The sequence below is a fragment of the Ictalurus furcatus genome, chromosome 28, assembly GCF_023375685.1.
Source record: "Ictalurus furcatus strain D&B chromosome 28, Billie_1.0, whole genome shotgun sequence".
In the NCBI taxonomy this organism is placed as follows: Eukaryota; Metazoa; Chordata; class Actinopteri; order Siluriformes; family Ictaluridae; genus Ictalurus; species Ictalurus furcatus.
In genome coordinates this window covers 16,581,985-16,606,991 of record NC_071282.1, presented here as the reverse complement: position 1 = coordinate 16,606,991, position 25,007 = coordinate 16,581,985, and the positions used below count along the sequence as shown (strand labels likewise).

At 43.9% G+C, this 25,007-nt stretch overlaps 1 protein-coding gene across 1 annotated transcript in view; it reads left to right on the top strand.

Moving 5' to 3' along the window:
• The window catches only part of trabd2a (TraB domain containing 2A), a 62,090-nt gene that overhangs the window by 3,915 nt on the left and 33,168 nt on the right, over positions 1 to 25,007 (top strand). The window contains exons 3-4 of the mRNA XM_053618077.1: positions 22,597 to 22,743; positions 22,882 to 23,056. Coding sequence (XP_053474052.1) covers positions 22,597 to 22,743; positions 22,882 to 23,056 — 322 coding nt within the window. The remainder of the gene's footprint in view (positions 1 to 22,596; positions 22,744 to 22,881; positions 23,057 to 25,007) is intronic.

Genomic DNA, 25,007 nt, shown 5'->3' with positions numbered 1-25,007 from the left:
AGGCAGCAAATCTTTACAAGACTCTCGAAAAGTCTCCTTCAGGAAATATAGCAGTTCCCAGACCTTGTGGTACGCAAGGTCTCGATGTCTATTAAGGAGAATGATTACGTTGTCATAAAAAAAAAAAAAAAAAACACCAGTCCTATCCAAAAAAACATCTCTGCACTTTCTCAGAACGCTGCTGATCTTGGAGTACGCTTCTCCTAGACTACATTCATTAGGAGAAACTAGGAGTACTAGGAGCCAAAGAGCTGGAGCAGCCCTCATCAAGGTGGTGTAGATGGTGTAGAGTTGGAGAGCGAAGGGAAGTACTCGGGTCTGGCTGCTGTCACGGACGGTAATGAAGCGTAGCGTGATGATGAAGGATGATGCACTTAGTTTCCATCCATCTCCACGAGGAACATGGAGGAATGTGTGGTAACCTCCTCCTCCTCCAGGTTCATCAGCTTCAAGGAAAGCTTCAAGGAAAGCTACTGAAATATTTGTGATGTGTTTAGTGATTCGGGTGCTGATGTGTAGGTTGTCGGGAGTCAACGTTAGGAGAAATCCAAACACAGACGAAGTGGAGCAAAAGCTGGAGACGGAGTTCCGATGCATGCAGCGCAGCTATATGACACAGTTGACGAATAAATGCAAACAGAGACGAAGGAGGTAAACGTTGAGGTAAAACGGAGACCTGAGGTGGTCTGTGATTCCATGAATCAGATTCCACGGATAAAACGTACAAGATTATGGATGCGATTATAATTATTTCCAGATGTGTACTACAGGATGGCATAGTTGAGCTCGAGAGCCTGTCTGTATGGAGTTTCTCATGTCCTTATAGGGTTCCTCTGGGGTCTCCAGTTCCTCCAACCTTCCACGTAGGTGGATTGGCTACTCATTGGCTCTAGATGTGAATGAATGTGTGCATGTTCTCCAGGAATAGACTGGAGTTCCATCCAGAGTGTATTCTCCGAGTGGTACACGCCCAGCGTTCCCGATTTAGGCTCGGGATTCACCGTGAGCCCGACCCGGATATCGAAGATGAACGAGTGAACGGCGGATAATCACGACTGCGCCGCGTTCTCCTCATCTTCTCGACTAATCCAGAATCAGTCGACCTTTGACGGCACTGTAAATGCAGGACACTCTGCTCAAAAGTTTTGGCGCCCAAACACCCCTATAACGATAAGAAGCATTTGCACACATAGCGTGCATTAAAGGAATATCTCTGCCTGCGTAGGATTCCAATATGAGGAGGGATTTTTTTTTTCCCCCCCAGCTGCTCTCACCAGAACAACTCGACATGTTTTACTTTTCACCGCGAAAGAAACGGCCTTTTGTGTTTGAGTTACTGATATCCCCTTTTCCAACGCTACGGTGGTGGAACTTTCTTCCAAGAACCGTCTCGTGTTTCAACCAGTTTAAAAGTTGAAATAATCCGATTTTGGGAGTTTTGTAACGTGTGGGATAATAACTGTGTCGGATTTCGCAAGTTCTGAGTTTGAGAACATAGTTTAATCGAATCGGCGTCTATATGCGCGCAGCGGCTTCGACATACACGAGGTTATACGCAGGAAGGTATGCTGGAGCGTTCTGTTCTCAGGGTGTACTTGCTGAAAGTATGTTTTTTTTTTAAACAACAGCGTCGGAGATGTAGCTCGCGCGTTTACGGCTAACGTCGTTAGCAGTGATATTCCTGACTTCCTCACGTAGGCATGACATGTTGTTTAATAATTCTTCGACTCTTATAAAGAGAGGCAACATGAATGAATTCAGTAGATAATTAGAATTGGACTGATTAGTGAAAATAATGGACATTTCTGAAAATCGTTTGAATTCATTAGTCAGAATGCATAAAAATATCCAGAATTCAGTAGTTTCTCGCAATAAAATCAGCCAAAAGCGTTTCGTTTTTCATCAGATTTGTCCGGTTGAATTAAACTTGAATCGATGTAATCTTACTGTCAGTCATTGCATCTCTCCGCATATCCCTATTAGGCATTAGATCTTTTGATAGCGTGTTGAGAGAAATGTCTGGAAGTCACCCGAGCTTAGACTCGCCCAAACGGCGGTAGTCGTCTTTATTGGCAGTATTTAGGCATCGAGCCACACACTCCGGGGAATTTGGCCGGCGTGGAATACATGTCCAAAGTGCACACTAATCAGATTAAATCCAAATGACTGACATTTCCATCAAAAGCGGAAAGAAAACACACACTAAACCATTTCTTTTTTTTTTTTTTTTTTTTTTGTTTTCTGTGGTGAGCTGAATTCTGGGTAGTGATGATAATTCCTCCATGTGCTCGGAGTCAAGCACCCAGATCGAGACGGATTGTATAATGCTGTTCTTCCTGGAGCTGGATGATGATTACAAAGGAAACAAAAATAGCAGCAGTAAACCATATCCATACCCGAATCATAATTCACATTGGCCAGATTTGCACACTGTTTAAACGGATCTCGCATGCCCAAGATGTGGAATAACAGGTGGTTTCAATTCAGCTAGTCGTATGCAAAGAGAGTAGAGAGGAGTAATGTTGGTGAGTTTATAGGGAGTTTGACTAAGACTGCAAAGCGCAGACGATTGTTTTGACGCTGCGGAAGAGTCAAGACCGCTGAATTTGATCTGTGTGGATTTATTGCCTTAGACAAAATGTGGATTAACGACATGGTATTCTGTCTGTGCGTGTTTCTCATTCATGCTCGTCCAAGACTTTCAGACAGACGGTGATATGTTTTAATCCTTCTCGATTGGTAGAGGCTTGTGAGTTTTGCGAGAACTGCACGTCATACTGTGATCCAGCTGACAACGTCAATTATTAAACTGTATAATAAAGACTTGATGGCGCTTTTCCTCCAGACAGAACAATACAGAATGGAATAGTTACGAATTCACATCCAGAACTATCCATAGTCAGGTTGCTTCCCAGACTCTTCCCATTCTGGAAGGGCACGATTGGTTAGAACTAGGTGAACTACCCAGTTGGAGCCAAGGGTGCCAATATTTTAATCGACAAGAGAGTCAAGTAATCCAGGCAAAAATCCAGAATGCTTTATCTGTGGCTGAAGATCAAATAGTGTCCTGCCAAGACACAGCCAAGCACTCGGTGATAAAAGTATTGGCACCCTGGGATTCCTGCATCCAATGGGTTGCTTGAGCACAGCAATATCCAAAATACAGCGTAACGAACACAAAGCCATTGGGGATGCATTATACACGCATCTAGTGCAGTGTAATAAATGTAGAAATATTTGTACATTTTTGCAGCAAGAAAATCATTTTAAATAGACTGTGCCTAAATATACAGTATCTGAAGCATTCCATTGTATGAAGGAAAAAAAAAAAAGTGTGGTCACGTATTCTAAAGCAGGAGGGGGGAAAAAAATAACTTTCGAAATGAAAGATACAAAACTTTCACTACGTTACTTTCGGATATCGCTGAGCCGTACTGTCTGGTAGGAAACCCAGCCTAGCTCAGATGACTCGAACGAACCCAGAGGGTGCCAATACTTTTTTATCACAGTGAAAATCGACATGGTGAGTGCAGACTTTTACTCAGGACGATAATCGCGAGGTACTCGTGATTGTCAGATGATGTTAAGGTACAACATAGTCGTGCATATCAAATGGTGTTTTGTCACTGCCCATGCAGTGAGCATATATATATATATATATAGTTAATACAAAACGATTTGGGATTCAGCGTAACTTGGCATAATAAATGAAAAATCAAGCTAAATATGAGCAACAAGAAAAGAGTACAGTGGGGGAATACATAGAAACATTACATTCTGTGATTAAAAATATGATATTGCCTCATAAAGCAGCCAAAAAAATAGAAACCAACTTTGGCAGTCAGTACATGACTTTAGGAGCTTGCTGCTAGCCAGAGATATTTTGGGACAATTTAGTGGTGATTGGCACGATTTCTAGCTCCAACCATCTGTCGCTGTTTGATACTCATGATACCTGGGAAAGAAGGGGAACCAAGGTCCTTAGTTACGGCCAAAGAAAATGTTGGATCAGAGATTTGTTCCTTTAATGTTCAGCAAGAAATCTAAACATGACCATTCCACCTCATATGATTTTCCATCCTGTGCCCTGTGAGTTGCCATGCCCTCACTTCCACTAGGACCTCACTATGACTACACTCAAGGTATCAGATACCTTATATGTGCCGTCTATCCATATCAGCGTCAATGGAGCTATTGAAAAACCCCACTAAGGATCACCGAAGAGTCTTGGGTGGTTTGAGGGCACTAATGCATGGGGGTGGGGGGTGGGGGGGGGGTAGGAAGGAGACGTGGGTGTCACGTTGCAGCCGCCCTCGAGCACTTCAGGGGTTAAGCACCTTGCTGACGGACAGAGCTTAGAGAAAGGCCAGGTAATTGAGATAGCCCTTGTGCCATATCTGAGATTTAAACCAGTGACCCTGTGTGCCAAACTGCATAGTCGCCGGCACACGTCTCCGCTCCGAGCTCACGTTGCGTTTTCGTCAACGGCTCCGGACGAAGTTATGAAATGAGACGTCTCTGTTTACAGATGTCTGTGCGAGATTAAAGGAAGTCTGCTATTCCAGATCTTTTCAGTCTCTCTGCAGCTCTTCGTTTGAGCAGACGTTCCCGTCTCTCACAGCAGGAGTGTCTACGTGCGTCCTCAGTCGACTGTCCTCAAGCGACCGTCCTTAATCTGATCAGCATCCATGTTCGAGAAAGAGACAGAGACAGACAGGCAGGGGATAAAGACTGAGAAACTAAAAAGGAAAAAAAAAACAAAAAAACAACCCAAAGTCCTCTGGTTTACGGACGCGAGATCGTCGGCGCCGGCCGTATTTTATCCGGTAATCTTCTCTGAGTAAATTTCACGCTTACTCTTGGGCTAAATACGGTCCTTAGGACACAATAAAATCTATTTTCCATTTCAGTTCCATATATAAACACAATTAATCAAGGAGGTGCAGAAGTTAACGTTCAACGACGAGCGAAAGAGCTCTGCATCAAAGCCTCGGCCGTGCTGATAGCGGACCCAGATCGGGGCTTTGATAAAAAAACAAATAAAAAAAACTAGATTAAAGTCGACGTGATCAAATGGAGCATGACTAAACGACATCATCCAGGCCAGACGCAGATGTAATTAAAGATATTACGAGCTCGTACCCGTTTTCGAATGCCTAATACGCGCTACACAAATAACTTGCTGTGCTATTTACGCTAGCTCGGAGTTATTACCTTCTCGTGTCCGAGCGTTAAATGGAACATTTCCATTAAAGCAGACTCACCCATTTTACACCTTATAATATTTAGACTCGCACCTTATTTCTGAATGGCTGGCAACGGTTTCGTTTTCCATGAGTGTTTGCAAGTTGAACACAACACTTTATGTGTGCGAGTGGCTGGGCGTCGTTGAGACCGTGTACTCGTCACGTCTTTTTTCCGCCGTAACACCTGCGTAAGACTGTTTACTCGTCATTGTTTTTTTTGTTTTTTTTTTTTAATGGAGGTTTATGTAACTTGCCGTATTTTTCTGGAGCCAAGACGATTGTTGTTTTTTTTCTCTTTTCTTTTTTCAAAATGGAAAAAAAAAAAAAAAAAAGAAGAATATGCAGACGAGTTTTTGGCTTTAAAACAAGAAACATTACAAACAAGCTCTCATAGTTCACCTTTGCTTGTCGTTGATCATATCGGATTCATTTTGGGGCTAAAATTAACAAATGACCCAGATGTACATCAGCCATTACTGGGTAGCTAGTAGCAAGAACGGTAGATTAAAGATTAGCCTTAGTGCCTGATATACTGCTGGTTCGGGTCACTATGTGCTTTTTAAAAATAGCAAGAGGGTGATGGTAAACGAGGACGACATGGTGGATGAAACAAATGAGCAGAGTTTTCCAGGTGCTGTAATTTCGCAAAATTTTAATCACTACAAATGTATTTTTTTTTTCTTTTGTGCATATTTTCACCCCATTTTCAGCATATCTTCTTTGAAAAAGAAAGAGAATAAAGTTCCACATTCTAACCTACCTGTAAATGGCATACTTGTACTTCCAGGTTAACTGGGTTCAGGTTGTTGATTTTTTTTTATTTATTTATTTATTTATTTATTTATTTATTTATTTATTTATTTTTTGGTCTGAAACCCTATTTGGATTCATGAATATTTGGTTTCTAGACAAAACAGTATTATATCTGTCTAGACGTCTCAGCGATAACATCTACAGATAAAATGCAGTCAGAAGTCCGACCTCTCTCGTCCAGTAGCGCTATTCCAGTAGCAGTGTGAGCTTTATAAACCCCATCTTCCTGCCCCATTGTTCTTCCCCTGCAGTGAAACAACTGCTGGGAGACTCATTTGTGTCGACCCATAATGACTCTGCCCAATTACCAAGTGTGTGAGCTGTGCTCAGCACCAATTATAGCCTCTATTGTCCTCTCATTGGCAGACACACACCGGTCTTTAACGTGCTAATGCATTAGTGCCCTGTGAGCATTAACACAGTCTGGTGGGATTATTTTACCTGTTGCCTTTGGCTCTCAGAGGCGCTTTAGTCAGGCTGAAGTTTTCTGGAATACAGGCGAGCAGTTGTGCACAAAGACTCCTGGACGAATTTGGTCTTAAACGTAGGCACAGTTATGCCAACTGCACTTAATAATAATAATAATAATAATAATTAGGTCTAATTAATTAATCTGACATCGAGTTTCCACGGAAATGCAGCAGACGAGTCAAAATATATTTGCTGTCCAAATTCGCTTGACTTGTTTTGGACTGGCACGAAGGTATATTAGCGATAACTAATAGTAGAAGCTAACGAATCATGCTAAAGAGCACTTTAATTAGCACACACTTGCCTAACAAGGTATTCCTATAATAGCATTTCTTTATGAAATTATCTTTAAGAAAATAACAGAATAGTTCGTTATTTTAAATATACAGTATATAAACGAAACCTGAAGCGAGATAGTCATAAAAGGTGACTGTTGTTGATGTGGTGTTGTTTATGCTAATTGTTCTCATCATAGATACCTACATGAACCTGTCATACAGTGTCGAAAACTATAGCGATGAGCTACATATTTAGATCTGAGGATATTTACCACATCAAAAATACCCGAGTGTGAGCGTGTATCTCATTTAGCGCTCAGTTAATGCGATGCTAATGAGTTCTACCTCACAGCACCTAGCTATGTTAGCCTTGTAGCTCGCCAGCTTTGCATGGTTTTGTAAGGCGATTTCGGATTCAAAATGGCCGCCACTCCAGCAGATCTAAATTCTTTAATATGTAGATAAGGTTTGAGCTGCTTGTGTGATTGTTTTTAGCATGCACTTAGCATGACAATATGCTAACCTGTGCTAATTTCCATTAGCTATATGAGCATGGTAGCTCTGATACAAACTTGTACACCAAACATGCTAGATCAAGTGGTTTCAGATTGCTTTGCAATGTGTACGGTGCTGTAGTTTTTCTTATAGATATACGTTAGTATGTGTTACGTATTAACATTTGGGATTATTTCATGGAAACATGATAACAGGCTAGTGCTAAGAAAGCATACAGGCGGGTGATATTTGAAATTATTTCACATCTGGATACGATCTGAGTTGACTGTATGATTAGCATTGTTAGCTGTGTAACTCAGGCACGTGACTTAGCATAAAACTCGGATCAGATTGGCCTCGTGTTATATTTGCTGTGGAAGTTCTTTCTTTGGCAACAGGTGTCACACAGTTTCCTCTAAAAAATACTTGTTTTATTTTTTCTTTGACCAAAGCTTTCCAAATCCACTACAACGTTTGTTAACGTCAGGATTTGTTAAATGCTATTCAAACAAAGCTCCTGATTATTAAAAAAGTTTAATCCCTTATCTGGATTACTCCAATCTATCCCGGTATGTCTCTGGTAAATGCACTTGTTTAGATTATAGGGCGCTTCCTAGGCTGTTGGTGTACACTACCGTGCCTTCAGCTGCTTCTAATAGACCGAGAGAGCGCTCGCAGACTCTTGGCATGCGGCTCGACTGTAAACAGCCGACTCACTCGACGTGATTAATAGGACGAGGAGAGAAATACTCAGTGGGAGCAGACAGTGCTGACGACAGGGATATAGAGGGACACACTGTGTGTGTGTCTGTGTGTGTGTGTGAGAGTGTGTGAGAGAGAGAGAGAGTCCTGGCTAATATGCAGTGAAAGGCAGATGGTGAATTCACACCTCTAGCAGTTGAGCCACTCATTGCTGCCCTGACAGACTTCCTGACAGACACAAACACAACACACACACACACACACACACACTATTATTGTCAACCTGTCGTCTCAGACACCGATGAATCATAAATAAATCAGCACAGTCTAGATATTCAGTATTATTTCAGTAAATAAGTGCAGTATTTAAACATGTTACTACACACAAAAAAAAATCAGATGAAAAACTACAATTTGTTGTTGTTTGTTTGTTTGTTTGTCTGTTTTGTGGGCTAATTTTTTTAAATTGCCTCACTCTTCCAGGCGGTCGGCTCGCCTCACTCATCCCAGTCGGTCGGCTCGCCTCACTCTTTCCAGGCGGTCGGCTCACCTCACTCTTCCCGTCGGTCGGCTCACCTCACTCATCCCAGTCGGTCGGCTCGCCTCACTCTTTCCAGGTGGTCGGCTCGCCTCACTCTTCCGTCGGTCGGCTCGCCTCACTCATCCCAGTCGGTCGGCTCGCCTCACTCTTTCCAGGCGGTTGGCTCACCTCACTCTTCCCGTCGGTCGGCTCGCCTCACTCTTCCCGTCGGTCGGCTCGCCTCACTCTTTCCAGGCGGTCGGCTCGCCTCACTCTTCCGTCGGTCGGCTCGCCTCACTCATCCCAGTCGGTCGGCTCGCCTCACTCTTTCCAGGCGGTCGGCTCACCTCACTCTTCCCGTCGGTCGGCTCGCCTCACTCTTCCCGTCGGTCGGCTCGCCTCACTCTTTCCAGGCGGTCGGCTCGCCTCACTCTTCCGTCGGTCGGCTTGCCTCACTCATCCCAGTCGGTCGGCTCGCCTCACTCTTTCCAGGCGGTCGGCTCGCCTCACTCTTCCAGGCGGTCGGCTCGCCTCACTCTTCCAGTCGGTCGGCTCGCCTCACTCATCCCAGTCGGTCGGCTCGCCTCACTCTTTCCAGGCGGTCGGCTCGCCTCACTCTTCCGTCGGTCGGCTCGCCTCACTCTTCCAGTCGGTCGGCTCGCCTCACTCTTCCCACTCGGGTGGCTCGCCTCACTCTCGTCACGTGATAAATGAAATCAGTCTCCTGCTGATCTGTGCTGCGACTCCGACTCGTCAGCTCACGGTGAATTGAGCAGACGCGTTTGTTTTTTAATCGTAGCGTCTGTTTTCACGCTCAAAAAACAATGTTGCATGCTGCGCCTGCGTCAGACTCATGCTGGGCGTGTGGACAGCATTTACCGCGAGTTTGACAAATCACGATAATCGCGCACGGTTTTAACGATAATGAAATGTGACACGGTAATACTAACCGTCGGGGAATTTTATCCTGAAACCGGTAACCGTTTCATCCCTAAACCCTAGTGTTATTAGCCAACATGTGAAAATACTGTATTAAATCGTGGACAATTTCAATTGTTTAATTATGTATTTATTTTGTACCGTTAAAAATTTACTGTGTGGAAACTCCGGCTATAAAATATTAATAATATTTAAATTAAATAAAATAAAACACTTTAGCTATAGTATTTATGTCGTTGTTGTTTGTTTTTATGCCTTTTTTAAGCTAGCATGAAGTATGTTCGCAAGGGCAAGACTGTAGCAGTTCACACAGCAAAAAACAAACAAACAAACAAACAAACAAACAAAAAAACAAACGTCCTGGCACAAAAAGTAAAGCACAAAAGTATCAAAATGGCCTTTCGTTGCAATCGCTATTGATGTTTCTTGTTTCGCAACAATTAATAAAATAAAAAAAAAAACTTTAGCTATGGTACGATCTGTTATTTATTTATTTATTTGTTTATTTATTTACTGTTTTGTTACTTTACTCGTAAACGTCCACTACTTAGATACGTTACTCTGGAAATTCCTCGTTTTGCAACAAATTAAAAAAGTGAAACGATTTTGACTTCACAGCTTCCAAACCCAAAAAGTTTATTCTTTATCGCCGTAGCTACTCTTTTCATCAAAACATCTGTTTTTCTGCTTTTCCTCACACTCTCTCTCTCTCATCGCTCTCTATTACGTCTTTATACACACTGGACTTTTCATCACGAGCTATACATCACGACATTCTGAAATTTGTCCTAGCTGATATATTTACACAAAGTGAGAATAAATTATTTATTTTTTTTGGTATGAACTCACAGTATATGCGTATATATCCAGCTATTAAATGAACGACCCAGATGTGATTGGAATTTCGTTTAATTCCATATGAACTGAGTCATAAGAAATGGTCCAAACTACTGTTTATACGATCTCATGCTAATTGTTACAAATTGTTGGAAATCTGTGAATAAGCACTTGTGCGCGTAAGAGGAGGCGTCCTACACGTGGGACTGCATGTAGTCAGCCCGACAGCATTTCATGGAGGTTTTTTTTTGTGATACTTGCAGCCAAAAATGCTTGGTTTTGCTGCGGCTCTTTTCAAAATGCAATGCGATGCAGTTTGCGGAGTTTTTTGTGCTTTTTTGAAGTGAACTGGCGAAATTGCAGTTGTCTTTCGCGGCGATGTTTGTTGGTAAACGAGACCGTTTAACTGTACTTGTGTTTGACGCACGTGAATCGAAGCGGGCTTTGTCTGAAGATCCGGGCCGAATCTGTAGTGATTTTGAAAAACTGCGAAGTTTTCTTGCTTTTGCGTTCGTCTCTCGAAATCCTGAAGGGACTGCATAGTGAATACTGATATTTTGAGATTGTCGAGCGTAACTTTGGTCCACTTTTATCATCGCAGTCCTGAATGTCCTCCCTAACCCTAAGTCCTGAATGTCCTCCCTAACCCTAAGTCCTGAATGTCCTCCCTAACTCTTGCACTGTCCTGTGTAGTTTTATGAGCTGTGGTTACAGTAACGTGACGCCTTCGCCGATCCCTGATGAGTCGGAGTTTGTACATTCCTCCCGCTCAGGTCCTGCTCCACAGTGGTCTCCTCTACAGCTACTGCCGAAAGCTCATGCATGCGTGTTGGAGTCGCTTTTCAAGCCAGCCCCGTCGGAGCCCGTTTCACGCTGCCATTCACTTCTTTTTGAAGTCTCCGTGCTTTGCTCTCTCGCCGCTCAAACACATGTAAAGTGAATCCAACGAGAGTCTGTGGGTTTCCAGCGCTCCCCGTCTGGCCTGCGCTTTGACTCTCTCTCTCTCTCTCTCTCTCTGTGTGTGTGTGAGAGCGAGAGAGAGAGAGAGAGAGAGAGAGAGTTCCCCCACCCCCTTTAGAGACCCCCCCCCGCACCCCTTCACTACCCTCCCTGTATTGTTTACTTTTTGTCCTGGCTCGGAGAGAATTCCACACGCCCAGATGAAACGGCGGGTGTTTTCGGGGTCATTTACACCCAGAGTGTGTTTGTCTTTGGGGATGGGGGGAGTTTTTTTTTTTTTTTTTGTCTGCCTCCATGTGCGGACCTCATAAAAAGCTGCAGAAACTCAACGACAAGAAGCCCTCTGTTCTCTCCTCTCTCTCTCTCTCTCTCTCTCTCTCTCAGTCAGTCCTGCTGCTGCTACCTTTACCACATCTGTCTTCGTGCCACACATTTTCGCGACTCTTGCACGTCGTTTGATTTAAGCACATGTGAGCTCGTTTTTAAATACATTTCCATAAAGCGCTAGCGCTTGCCAGGCTCCCTTGGTTCCTGTGGATTTATACTACAACTGTTTCAAGTGTGTTTTAAAGTATGACCAGAATCCAGTGGCTAGCTAAGCTCTGGGCATATCTTTCTGTATGTGTGTGTGTGTGTGTGTGTGTGTGTGTGTGTGTGTGTGTGTGTGTCAGCCCTGTATTTATGCGCTGTTGAGTGGCATTAGCGGTTTGCTAGGCAGGCAGCTCGGCGATGTCTACATTAGTTTTGCAGTTGGCTGAGAAACCGCCGAGGGATGATCGTTTTACACCGCATGCGCGTCTGCATCCGAGGGGTGGGCGTGGTCACGAAGAGGTTCTCCGCACATTTTTTCCACTACGCACGCTACAATTTCTCTTTCAAGCGTCTCCATGCGTGCGTTTTCATCACAGGAGCGCGCTGCAAAGAGAAAAGCCGCAGTAGCTCGGGACAAAAGGTTGATGTTGGGTCGTATGTTGTCGGAGAATTTGATCGTTTATGTGTGCGTAGCGAGGCTGCAGAGTAGCAGCTAATCTTGTTTGCACGACCAGTTGAATGTCCTTTGTGTTTACTGAGCAAACTGAAGATAAACACAACAACGTTAAGGCGGAACTTGCCCGTATTAAGGTGCGAGGCAAATACATTAAGCAGGAACAGGACAAAATAAGCGTTCTCAAAGTACTCGGCACGTGAATTTCTGGCTTGCAGACCGTCATAAAAGGTTTAACTTCATATTATATTAGCTAGGTAGGATTAGCCACTTTAAGCTAGCTGCGGACACAGCGCGTCAGAGATGTCTCGTCTTTAATGTGTGAGAACTGCAAAGAGTTGACCAATTTTGGATGAACACAGAATCTGCGAGAATGTTAACAGAGCATTTGCTTACCATTCAAGCTGGCTAGAAAAGTTTTTATAAGTTGTTGTAAGTTGTAGTTTTTGAGCGGTTTTGGGGTTTGAATTTCTGGCTAGCAAAGTGAGTTAACGTGAGTGTTATATTAAGCGAGCTAGCAAGGATTAGCCACTTTGAGCTAGCTGATAGTGTAGTAGTTTTTCTGTGAGGCTTCCCCCCCCACAAGTACACTACTGTAAAGTTTTCTGACCTTGAACGTGCTCCAGGACATTAGCGTCTGATGTTTTCAAAAATTAACTAACATAAAAGAGAGCGAGAGAGATGAATACGTCTATCTAAAATGTGTATCGTTCTACCTAAAAGAGCTGAAAGTTTATCCGAGGTTTGGAATCCGTAATGAATTTACAGCTAGCTAGCATGCTGTCGTCAACCTATACTCTCAAATCTTCAGTAGCTAGCTAGGATTAGCTACGTCAAGCTATCTTCAGACACTGCTTTAAAGGACACTTTCAACATGAAAATAAATAATTTGTTATTCATTTAGTCAAAAAAAAAAAACAACAACAACAATTTAACCACTTAACAGTTTAGCTACTTGAAGCTAATTTAAATCGCCAGCTTTATTAGTTAGCCAGCTAAATATCTAGGTGTGCTGAAGTAATGCTAATGATGTGGGGTTTTTTTCCACCTTTGTGTCATGTTCGGTTTGTTTTGGAAATGCTGTACTTTCATGATGTTGTGGGCTACCACAGGTTTTAGTACTTTATTCTTCTTTTGTTTGTTTTATTAAACTTCCTCTGCTGCCTCTGTGTACCCGGTTTCTGTGTTCAGTCTGGACCAGATTTAGCTTGCGGAAATAAAACACTAGAGGTTTTGTCAGTGACCAACACCTTTACACTGCTTTCCCACAATCCCTGGCATGCTGCGGCGTGATTAACCGATGTGGGCTGGGTGAAGCCGCCATGCTTTTGTATTTGATACTGATTTCCCGTGACAGGTTAAATATTTGGCTGCGGCTGAGCACGAAGGCCCTTTAAAGTATGAGTGAGATGTAACAGAAAGGTAGTTTTGTGTGCAGGTATGTGTATGAGTGTGTCTGCGTGTGTATAGGTGCAGTGAGTGGGAATGTGCTGAGGTTCGGATGGATAAGTGGTACTGGCAGACCGAAAGCCGCAGTCCGTACTCATTTAACATAATACAACAGTCTTGAAGGAGCCGTTAGCTCGCAGCACTGAAGAGCTTGTCAAACAGCATTTTGGATTCTGTGCACTAACCAATTCTTCTGACTGACAGACAGACAGATGAGCTGACTGATACTTCCTGTAATGATCTCACTTCCTGACTGCAAATTCGCAGTCTCTTTTCTGTGGTCTGATCCAAGACCACGCCCACTTTTGACTCTCTGTAGATCAGCCTGAGATGCACAAGGAAGTCGATTGCTGGAGTCTCGGGGGGGGGGGGGTGTTTTTCCCTTCCAAGATGGTTTGTTGTGACCCTTCATATGTGACCAAAGATTCATTCATTTCAATACGATTTAATTCTCTGTTTCAGTTTTGTGTGAACATTTTGATTTCAACGGAAAACATACAGTGTTATTGTAGAGAAGTCATGACACTTTCACTGAGGCTGACCGGCATAAACACCACACATCCTAATAGGAACCAAGGCCACCATCCTATTAGGACTGGCAGGCATCAAGGCCACACCTCCTACTAGGACTGACAGGCATCAAGGCCACACCTCCTACTAGGACTGACAGGCATCCAGTCCACTCCTCCTAGTAGGTCTGATAAGAATCAAGGCCACCCCTCCTATTAGGACTGACAGGCATCAAGTCCACTCCTCCTACTAGGACTGACAGGCATCAAGTCCACTCCTCCTACTAGGTCTGATAAGAATCAAGGCCACCATCCTATTAGGACTGACAGGCATCAAGGCCACACCTCCTACTAGGACTGACAGGCATCAAGGCCATCCCTCCTATTAGGACTGACAGGCATCAAGTCCACTCCTCCTACTAGGTATGATAAGAATCAAGGCCACCCCTCCTATTAGGACTGACAGGCATCAAGGCCATCCCTCCTATTAGGACTGACGGGCACAAAGACCATTCCTCCTACTGTGATTGACAAACACAAAGCTCTCACCTCCAACTGGGACTGACAGGACAATGGCCATGCCTCCTACTAGGACTGATAAGCACAAAGACCACACCTTCAAATAGGACTGATAGGCACAAACAGCCACACCTCCTAACATGTGATGTTACTGTGATGCTAATGCTTCAAGTCAGGGGACTGGGATGGCCATGGCAGGATCTTGATTTTGTGGTCAGTAAACCATTTTTCTGTTGATTTGGTGTATGTTTTGGATCATTGTCCTGCTGGAAGATCCGACCACGGCCCATTTGAAGCTTTCTGGCAGAGACAGTCAGGTTTTCATTTAATATCTGTTGATATTTGATAAGAGTCCATGATGCCATGTATCCTAACCAAATGTCCAGGTCCTCTGTGCGACACGCCTAATTGTTTTAATTAGTGTCTAAACCTATTTTAACTAACTAAGTACTTTGTGTATGTTTTATGATCTAAGCTACTATGATATTGATAATATTGTTGTAATATAAAGCCTGAATTGTGCTACACTTACACGATTTCTGCCTTTTGGCCTCTGGCTAATGTGCCTCGATTTCTAAAAAGAAGGGTGCTGGAGTATAATGATGACTGGTGATTGAGTGTGTGTGTGTGTGTGTGTGTGTGTGTGTATACACTACTCCAGTAATCCAGGCAGCCTGGTGCCATCAGCATTTTCCAGTGGAATGCACGGGTCAGCTCACGGAGGCAGGACCTGCAGAGTGTCTGGAGGATCAAAGCACACACTCCACTCAGATAGCAAACTCACACACCCTGTCTGACCTACACTAGTGTGTGTGTGTGTGTGTGTGTAAGCCAGGCTCCATCAGACACACAGTGATGACAGGTCTGTCTTTTCAGGTCCAGAAGAGAACCTGCTGTTGAAAGACTGAGTGCTCCGTGCACTTCATGAAACGATCTGATGCTTTCACTGCTCGTCGATCTGGAGCTCTTTTAACGTGTGATAACAGATCTAAATCAAAAGCCTAGATCAGACACGATTACACATTGTCTTTAGATGTAGATCTAGGTTCTGGGTACCATCCCTGTGAAACTGTTTCCTCCGGTCTTCTAACTGAAGTCTCAGGGTTTCTTCAGTGGATAATCTCAGCACCTTGATACTGCAGACTTGTACCTAAGAACTGCTGCTGTAATCATAAAAAAAAAAAAAAAAAAAAACCCCTGCTGTTAATACTATACATCTTCTCAAAACACTTAATACTGTTTGACTTTATAATACACAGTTTTAGAAAAGTAATTATTTATAATCCAGCTATCTGGTGTCACCCAGAAAAAGATTAGCTCCCTTTTGAGTCTGGTTCTTCTCAAGGTTTCTTCCTCATGTCATCTCGGGGAGTTTTTCCTCACCGTTTCCTCACTCTGGAGAGTCTCTATACAGATCGAATTGAATATATAGCTCAGTTTTCATCCACCATTGTTATCGTTGGCGTATAAAGTGGCAATTTATGACTCTTTTGGCCGATTGGACCGTCTTGTTCATGATCAACCAAATCATCTGATTGGCAAGCAGAACATTGTCTGGTTTTCTGATGATGTGCACTTTCTGAAAGAGTTAAGCGGTCTGGAAAGTTCTCTAGACTGCCAGAGAATCACGGTTGGGCTCTTGGGCAAGACCTTAAACCTTCAACTGCTAATCCAAGCTCTAAACTTGGACTAGATTCTGCCTCGCTTGGAGTAAAAGTGTTTGCCAAAGGAGTAAATGGAGATGTATCTGAGAACACCGGAGATCACATGCAGGACTACAGGCACGGTCGTCCATCTTTTTATATCATCCCCCTTGGACAGGAGGATGGTTAAGGCGCTGGTTTCTCAGCTTTCTTTCTGCTGCGTGGGTGGGATTGTGGGTTTTGGCTTCTAGGCTGACCTTGGAGGAGCATGAGCGCTGCTTGTCGAGCAACATTCTGGGCAAATAATGGTTTTGTTTTTTTTTTTACAGAAAAAGAAAACAGCAGTAAAGTTCTCATCAAAGCTAATGTGTAAATATTGTGCCAAAGGTCAATGTCATGAGAATGCGGTTAATGCTCTTTTGAGTAAATCGGGCAAGAGCATTAGTCTGGGGGTGTGAAGCAGACGGAGACGCGGCCATCAGCTATAGCATGCTGAAGCTAGTCCAGGAAAGAATAACGACCAACGGCAGATCGCCAAATTATGGTTATAACTCCATCGATGCTAATTTGTGAAACTAGCCATTGTGCCAAGATGTTGCAAAAGGTCACTACTGTAAAAAGAAGTTACGCTTGAATAAGTGAAGTATTCGCCCCTACTCAATAACACTCCAGCAAACTCCCAGCCTATAAAACGCCCCCTCCCCCCTCCCAAGTTAATCTTTAACCTGTACTATCACATAAAGTGTATAATAAATAACCAAAGCCCTCAACAGAAGACTGCTTCCCTGTCTCGCTCACTTATTTCTTCCCAAGTACTTTTCTTTTATCCTCCCTTCCTATTCTCATGGGTCTGGTTTAAATTAGCCCTCTTCCATACTTTTAACATTTCTCTCCTGAGCGAACAGGCTGCAAAACTTGAGCGCCGCTTGTCTGCTTAAAACTTTACCTCAGCGCTAATACGGTTTTTATTGTGAACGAGAAACGTTCGGGACATTATGCTCCACGATCCTTTTCGTGATCTCGGGGTGACCATAAAAATCCGGTGGTGGCATCGGGGGAAATCCTTGCATGGATGATGTCAGAGGCATTGCGTGCATGAGACTTTTCCCTGTCTGTTTGCATTCCTCACTGGTGGAACTGGTTGATGTCATGAGAGAGAGAGAGAGAGAGGTTAAAGACATTTAAGTAAGTCAAGCAAGTCCATTAGCACGGAAGTGTGACACTGTCCATCAGCGGAGACGTTGGTGTATGAGGGGACACGGCAATCGGTCATCAGCATACCAACGCTAGTGCAGGAAATTTGGCTGTGGTTTCTCAGTAACAATGATATGATCTGAGGCCTACGAAGAGCTCGTCTTGTCAGGACCGAGCCGGGTTCGACTGAGCGTGAGCAGAAAATACGCGAAAGGGAAAGTGTGACCCTGAGCGAACAGCACACCTTGAACCTTTTCCATTACGACGTCTGGCACTCGAGCCATCTCAAGCCATGTGCATCTGAAAAGGATTGCGTGCCCATTAACGTGGCCTTGTATTCGCTCAAAGCATGAAGTCTTGAGTTTCTCGGATAACATCTATACCTTTTCGTCCATGCCTTTGCTTAAGCGAGATAGATCGACGGAAGTCTTCAAGTCTTTGGTCTTGGTGTTCGGCCAAGTATGTCGAATGGCCTGCCTCCTGGAGTCACCGTGTGGTGCGTGTCAACCTGGAGAGGGAAAAAAAACCCCAAAAGAAAAACCCACTAAGGACGAATTACACAACCTGACATACTGCCATGCTGGAAACTAAAGACGCTGATGGGTCGACCTGCTCCGCTGACTTTCCCTCAGTTACTCTTAATGCATATGCACCGACTCCCTCATATTCCACAAGACTGAACAGGTGAAAGCGACCCAGTCTTTCCGTGCTCACGGTGTTTGTTCTGGCCTGATTCATGAGCACACTCATCTGTTTCTGATCACTCTCTCCATCAGCTCCGACAACAATACTACACCGAGATTAAGCGTTTATTATTTGTTTTCAATGCTCCAGTTGGTTTTACATCACCATCACTTGCTGCTTCTTGTCGTTCTACAGTCAAGAGTGACCAAGAGCAGAACTGGGACTACATCGCCGTTTCAGAGAGAAATTTCACGGCAGTCTATCAGGCCACGTTTGAATCCATCCATCCGTGCATTTTCCATACCGCTTATCCTACACAGGGTCGCCTGGAGCCCATCCCAGGGAACTCGGAGGGACACCTCGGACGGGGTGCCAACCCATCGCAGGGCACAATCATTCACACACTACAGACAATTTGGAAATGCAAATCAGCCTACAATGCATGTCTTTGGACTGGGGGAGGAAACCGGAGAATGTGGAGGAAACCCCCAAAGCACAGGGAGAACATGCAAACTCCACATACGTATGGATCGAACCCCCAACCCTGGAGGTGCAAGGCAAACATGCTATTCGTTGTTTACTTTTCAAGCACGTAATTAACAGTTGCGCGAAACCTCGGCTGGTGCCCGGAGACGGTGTTTTTATATTTGCTGTTCTCAAGTCCCAACATAAAATCATTGATATATATATATATATATAATATAAATTCTGCCTGTAGCTGTTTTATTACTGTGTGAATTGTTTTCAGATTTTGTTCTTATATTGTTTTTCTTCTTTGGGGTGCTTGAGGGAATGCAAGTAAGTTGAAGTTATATTTGCTTACTTACTTACTTGTTTGCTTTCTCCTGCCCTGGAGAAGTAGCGATTTCCATTACAAAGAATTATTGACTTTCATAGACCCACCATTCTTTGATATTTGGTGCCACGGGTGTTTATACATGCGTTTGCGCGCGCGTGTGCATGTGTGTGCGCGCATAAATGAACCCATTGAGGCAGATCACAGGAAGAAATGTAATTCACTCCGTTCAAACCCTCTTCTTCTACTCCGTCTCGCTCTCCCCACTCCCACTCTCCCACACACACTTTTCCTTTCTTTCACTCCTTCATTCTCTAAGAGAGCGACCCCACCACCCCCACCCCACCCCAACCCCTCTCCTCTTCCCCACCCGTGATTTAAGATGCTGAAAGAGGCTCGGCCCCGGAGCAGATGGGAAAATTTTTTTTTTTTTTTTTTTTTTGTGGTCGGCGGGGTGGCGATAGGCTAATTTGAGTGGCATAAAGCCGGCCCTCTTTCAAATGCAGAGCAGGATGCTTTGATGAGCGAGGGATGAAAGTGACGAGAGAGGAGAGGACGACTGGAGGGGGAGAGCTGGCTCTTTGTCCCAGATGAGAAGGCATCTGCCGCCCTCTGGCCTGGACGAAACCCTGAAACAATGGCCGCCAGGGCCAGAGAGTGTCATCACACGACATGAAAAGAGTCCTTCCGCAACCGGAGTGTGTGTGAGAGAAAGTGAGAGAGAGAGAGTAACGAGAACTCTCTTAAATTCATGCTGAAGCTGAAAGCTCCACAGAGCGGCGTTGTTCACGGGGGAGGCCGGCGGCGTGATTGATTTTTCCCCGTTGAGAAACAAATAAACTTGTTATTTGGTTGAAGGGAGCGCTATTGAGAGCGATCTAAAGAAAGTGGTTTGTGTGTGTGTGTGTGTGTGTGTGTGTGTGTGTGTGTGTGTGTAATCAGGGGCTGTGGGCACATTGCTGGGCCAGTGGGTAAACACAGGAGAATTTCATGGTGAGACAAGAGCGAGCTCCTGAAACAGGACCAACAAAAAGAAGAGAAGTAGAACTAATTGAAAGAAAAGCAGCACGCTGCCTTTGATCTCGGAGAAGACTCCCTGATGTTAGCACTTTGTTTTTTGGAAACGGAGTGAGAGAGAGAGAGAGAGGGAAAGAGAGACCGAAAGAGAGAGAGAGAGCGGAGAGAAGGGGGGAGAGCTTTTGTTCCCGGGCTGAGCTTGGATCGAGAAAAGAAGTGCGAGAAATGAATACTGTTTAAATCTTAGGTCATTCCTTAGCGTAAATACGAAAGGCGCTAAACAAAACAGCGAATGCTGATTGTTGCTTTTGCTGCGATCGTGATTGAAGATTAATCGCGTTTTTCTGCAGGTCGACGTGACACAACAATCTGGAAATGTTTGAGCGTTACATAATCTGATGTGAGGATTAATTAATGAATAGCGTAAAAATAACAAGGATTTTACGAGTTGTGCTTCTAGAATTGAAAACACATTGCACGTTTTTACCACGCACGACACACGGACACCGTATTAGACGACCGGTACGCTCAAGATAAGACGTGCGTACTTTTATCGCTTTCATTCTGGTGGAGTATTCCAGAGTCCATCCCGGGAATGCTGGCCTCAATTTGGGAATACCATCTATCCATCCATCCATCTTCTATACCGCTTATCCTTTTCAGGGTCACGGGGGAACCTGGAGCCTATCCCAGGGAGCCTGGGGCACAAGGCGGTGTACACCCTGGACAGGGTGCCAGTCCATCGCAGGGCACAATCACATACACACTCACACACACACCCGTTCATACACTACGGACATTTTGGACATGCCAATCAGCCTACCATGCATGTCTTTGGACTGGGGGAGGAAACCGGAGTACCCGGAGGAAACCCCCGTAGCACGGAGAGAACATGCAAACTCCACACACTCGGAGCCACGGCGGGAATCGAACCCCCGACCCTGGAGGTGTGAGACGAACGTGCGAACCACTAAGCCACCGTGCGCCCCAATTTGGGAATACGCCCAGTTATTATTTAGAATTTTTCATCAACTGTTTTCAATATTCCTTTGCTGTTCATAAATTATTCTAAAGTTCATCATGGAAATAACTTGTAATGAGGATGCCTCCAAGCTCCTGACGTCTCCGGTTCTTGGTTCCAGACCAGCAGCGTTCTGGCACCAGAACCCGACCAATTTTGCTGACCGAGAAGCAGATGCTTGAGTTTGGAAAGTGCAGAACTTCATCAGTGGAAAAGGGCTATGAGAGACATACTGTAGTATTTTACATTGAATTCTCCGTTATTGGTCTCCAGTGCTTGATTGCGTAAACACCTGTTACTATAGAGACGATATTTACATCGGATAATCTATACAACAGTCGAACATCTATCGCTAAGTAACAACTTGTCCAATGCGGAGTGCCGTTTAACTCGCTTAAAAATCGAAAAAGTTCGTTTCGATCGATTGAGATTTGCTTTCGGGCTATAATTTCGCAAAAAAAAAAAAAGTTTGAACCTTCGAAGTTTGACGTGACCTCTTCATTCAACTCCACAATCACTACGTTTACATGGACGGCAGTAATCTAATTATTGACCTTAATCTGAGTAAGATAATAATGTGATTAAGGTGTTTACGTGAGTCGCTTTTAGAACACTCCTGTCATGTTCTCATTTTACATGTATAGAACATAATTAGATTAACAGCCCGCGTCATTACGTCACCGCGCCACGCCGTCCGACGTCCCTCCAGAATTTCACGTATCGACATACAGTTCGTCTTCGTTATGGTACCGTATACAGTTTTGCGTGTTTTTATTTTATTTTTTTTTTTACGAACACTTTAAGTGCAGTTAATTATTTGTCATGCTATACGTGCTAATAGACGACTGCTTGAAGCGGTGGGTGTGTCCCAAATCGCGTACTTACCGTCTATATAGTAGCCGAGATACACGTATTTTTCCCCACTACAGGCCTATAGTAGGAAAGTATGCGATTTGGGACGCAGCCGAACTCTCTTGTTCGCCGTAAAACGTAAAACTGCCGTGTGTGATCGTGTCCTGTCGCAAAATGCGGTGAAAACTCTCACACGACGTTCATAATGTGATTAAGGTGTTTACACGTCCATAATGCGACTAAAACAGGAGTACTCCACCTGTCTTAATTAGATTATTGCTTACTTCGATTATGACCTTAATTAGATTAAGGTAAGTAAAAATTGCTGTTTACATGCTAGTTTCTTAATTAGAGTACGGTCTTAATCGGATTAAGAGTGGATTATCGTCGTCCATGTAAACGCAGCGAATGTCATTGAAAAGAAAGAGACAGAAAAAAAGGAACGAGCGAATGTAGACGACATTCCAAATATCTCGTAGGGGTGAATGAGTTCAGGTAAAGATCTTATGCGGATTTACAGATACAAAGAATACGTTTTCAAGGCGAAGTGCTGTAGATTTACTTAACATGGCACCCTAAATCATTGAATCACCTCCTTCATATTGCAAACAGATTGCTGTCTCTGATGAAGTGTACTAATTTATTTACCCTCGATGTCCGCTTTAGGTGATTTTTGCCCTCAATCAGACGCTGCTTCAGCAGGAGAGTCTCCGGGCCGGGAGTCTGCAGGTCCCCTACACCACCGAGGATCTCATTAAGCACTACAACTGTGGAGATCTCAACTCTATCATATTCAACCATGACACTTCACAGGTACACACACACAAGCAGCATCCACTACAAACCATCAGCACATGAACATCTACCAAAAGAATACAACCTGAAACCACAGTCCAAAACTCTTCTTGATGAATTTTTGTTTGTTTGTTTGTTTGTTTTTTATCATTTCAGGTGCCCAACTTCAACAACGTCACTCTGCCTCCTAGTGAACAGATCACGGCTCAGGAGATCGATAGCTACTTCCGTCAGGAGCTCATCTACAAGCGCAATGAGAGGATGGGCAAGAGGGTCAAAGCACTGCTAGAGGAGCATCCCGACAAGAGCTTTTTCTTCGCTTTCGGAGCAGGTCTGTACACCGATTGATCATTTCTGCTTTTTCAAAATCCACTGTTCTTCTCTGCTTTCCAGCGCAGGTTGGTTTTTTTAGGGATGTCTTAGCATTTGAAATGGTGCCATTTCATTGGACGGGCTCCGTTTTAGGCCGTAATATATCCAGAGGAACATCCAGTCTCGTCGTCCTTCACTTTAACATTGTGTATCTTTTGGGAAGTTCGTCCAGCTGTCATGGTGAAATTGTGTTCGGGATGAAGTCCGTACGCATCCTGGTTTTTTGTTCTGGAACAGCATGAACAGCACGATCCATTCTCCTCCATAATATGTTTCCAAACTCTACAACTCTCATCCCCAGTTCAGTGTGAGGTCAGCTGTAGATCATCAGCGGCCCAGAGCGAGCATTACATGAAACGAGCCCCAAATCTGATTATGGCTACTTAGAGCAAATGACTTAAATTCTTTTCATTGTAAGTGCTGCACTCATGCAGGGAGGAGAGGGCTTAGTGTACCGGCGTTTAAGTCAAAATGACTGTGATCTGCTATTGAACCGCTACAGACAGCTATTGAGGGACTAATAAACGGCAAAGTCGCTCTCTACGACCAGGTCCTGAGGGCCGAGTTTAACACGGCCGACTTATAGACTCCGGCAATCTGTTTATTGCCATATCATTGGCTTCATTTAACGCCAAACTGGAAGCAGGGGAGTTTATAAAGGCCAGGAAGTGTGTGAACTTTGGAGAGTTCACGAGGGCAGTGTGTAGAGGCTTGAAGTGGAGTGAAGGAGACTCGACTCTTGAGGATGCCATTGCTTTTCCATCTTACGCTCTTGGAAGGGTTAAATTTAGAACCCAGAAAGGTTTCTTTGGGTTGGTACACTGGGGAATCGTTAACCATAGAATCATATAGTTTTTTCCTATGAAGTACTGGCCCTATAGGAAGGTATGAACCCTTAAGTGTTTAAAGAACCTTTGAGAAACGCTACGCTTCCTCGCAACGTTGCCAAGCGTAAAAGGCCACAGTGCTTTTAAAGTTCATCAGTGCATTTCCCTTCGGTGTTAAACGCCAACTCTACCAAAATATGACTTCATATTATTTTTTATTTTTTTTTTACTGCTAATGATAGTGTGTGAATGCTGTAAAGTGCAGGTTCAAAAGAGTGAGCACTTCATAGTCGTTGGGAGAAAAATAAGAAGTAAAATAAGGAGTGTGTTTTGAGTACAAAGTACAAAGTACAGCCTTGGACAACCACTTTCTACAAAAAGATCCTGGTCCAGCACCTTGCCACCCAAATGCTAACCTTTTAACGAGAAGGCATCTAATGCCTTTAATCAACAGTGAATGGCAACCTTACCTATGAAGCAGTGGCTTCATTCTTCCTTCATCTTTCCAAAGATGGTTTTGAACCATGAAGCAAGATTTTAAGCTTTGGTTAGATTTCATAACCTGGTCTTCCAAACTAGCATCTTGGGCTGTTCTTGCAGATTTGGGTATTTGGGTCATTTAAGTGCTTACATTTTGACTGACTTGGTTGAAATAACTAGCACAGCGTAAACCAGTCACAGTTTCCAGAACCACCTTGAGCTTTCAAACTAGGGCCTTGAACTGTTGTTAGCAGATGAGGGTGAACCAACTAAATGCTAAATATGTAGCTTCATGCTGCTTCTGAGGATAGGACTGTTTTTAGTCCAGTTTTGCTTCTGAGTTTGTGCTTCAATTGGGTTGATCGGTCTGAAATAACTAGCGTAGCTTAAGTTGGTCACAGTCTCTAAAAAACAACCTTGGTCAGATTTAGGTGGATATCTGCCACCTAAATGCTAACCTTCGGAGAAACATGCCTCAAATCAATGGTAAATTTCGAAGCAGCTGCTTCCAAAGATGGGAATTCATTGGCCAGGTTGAACCTGGTGAAGTACAAAGGAAAATGAAAACAAAGCAAAAATCTGTTGGGTTTTTTTTCCCCCCAT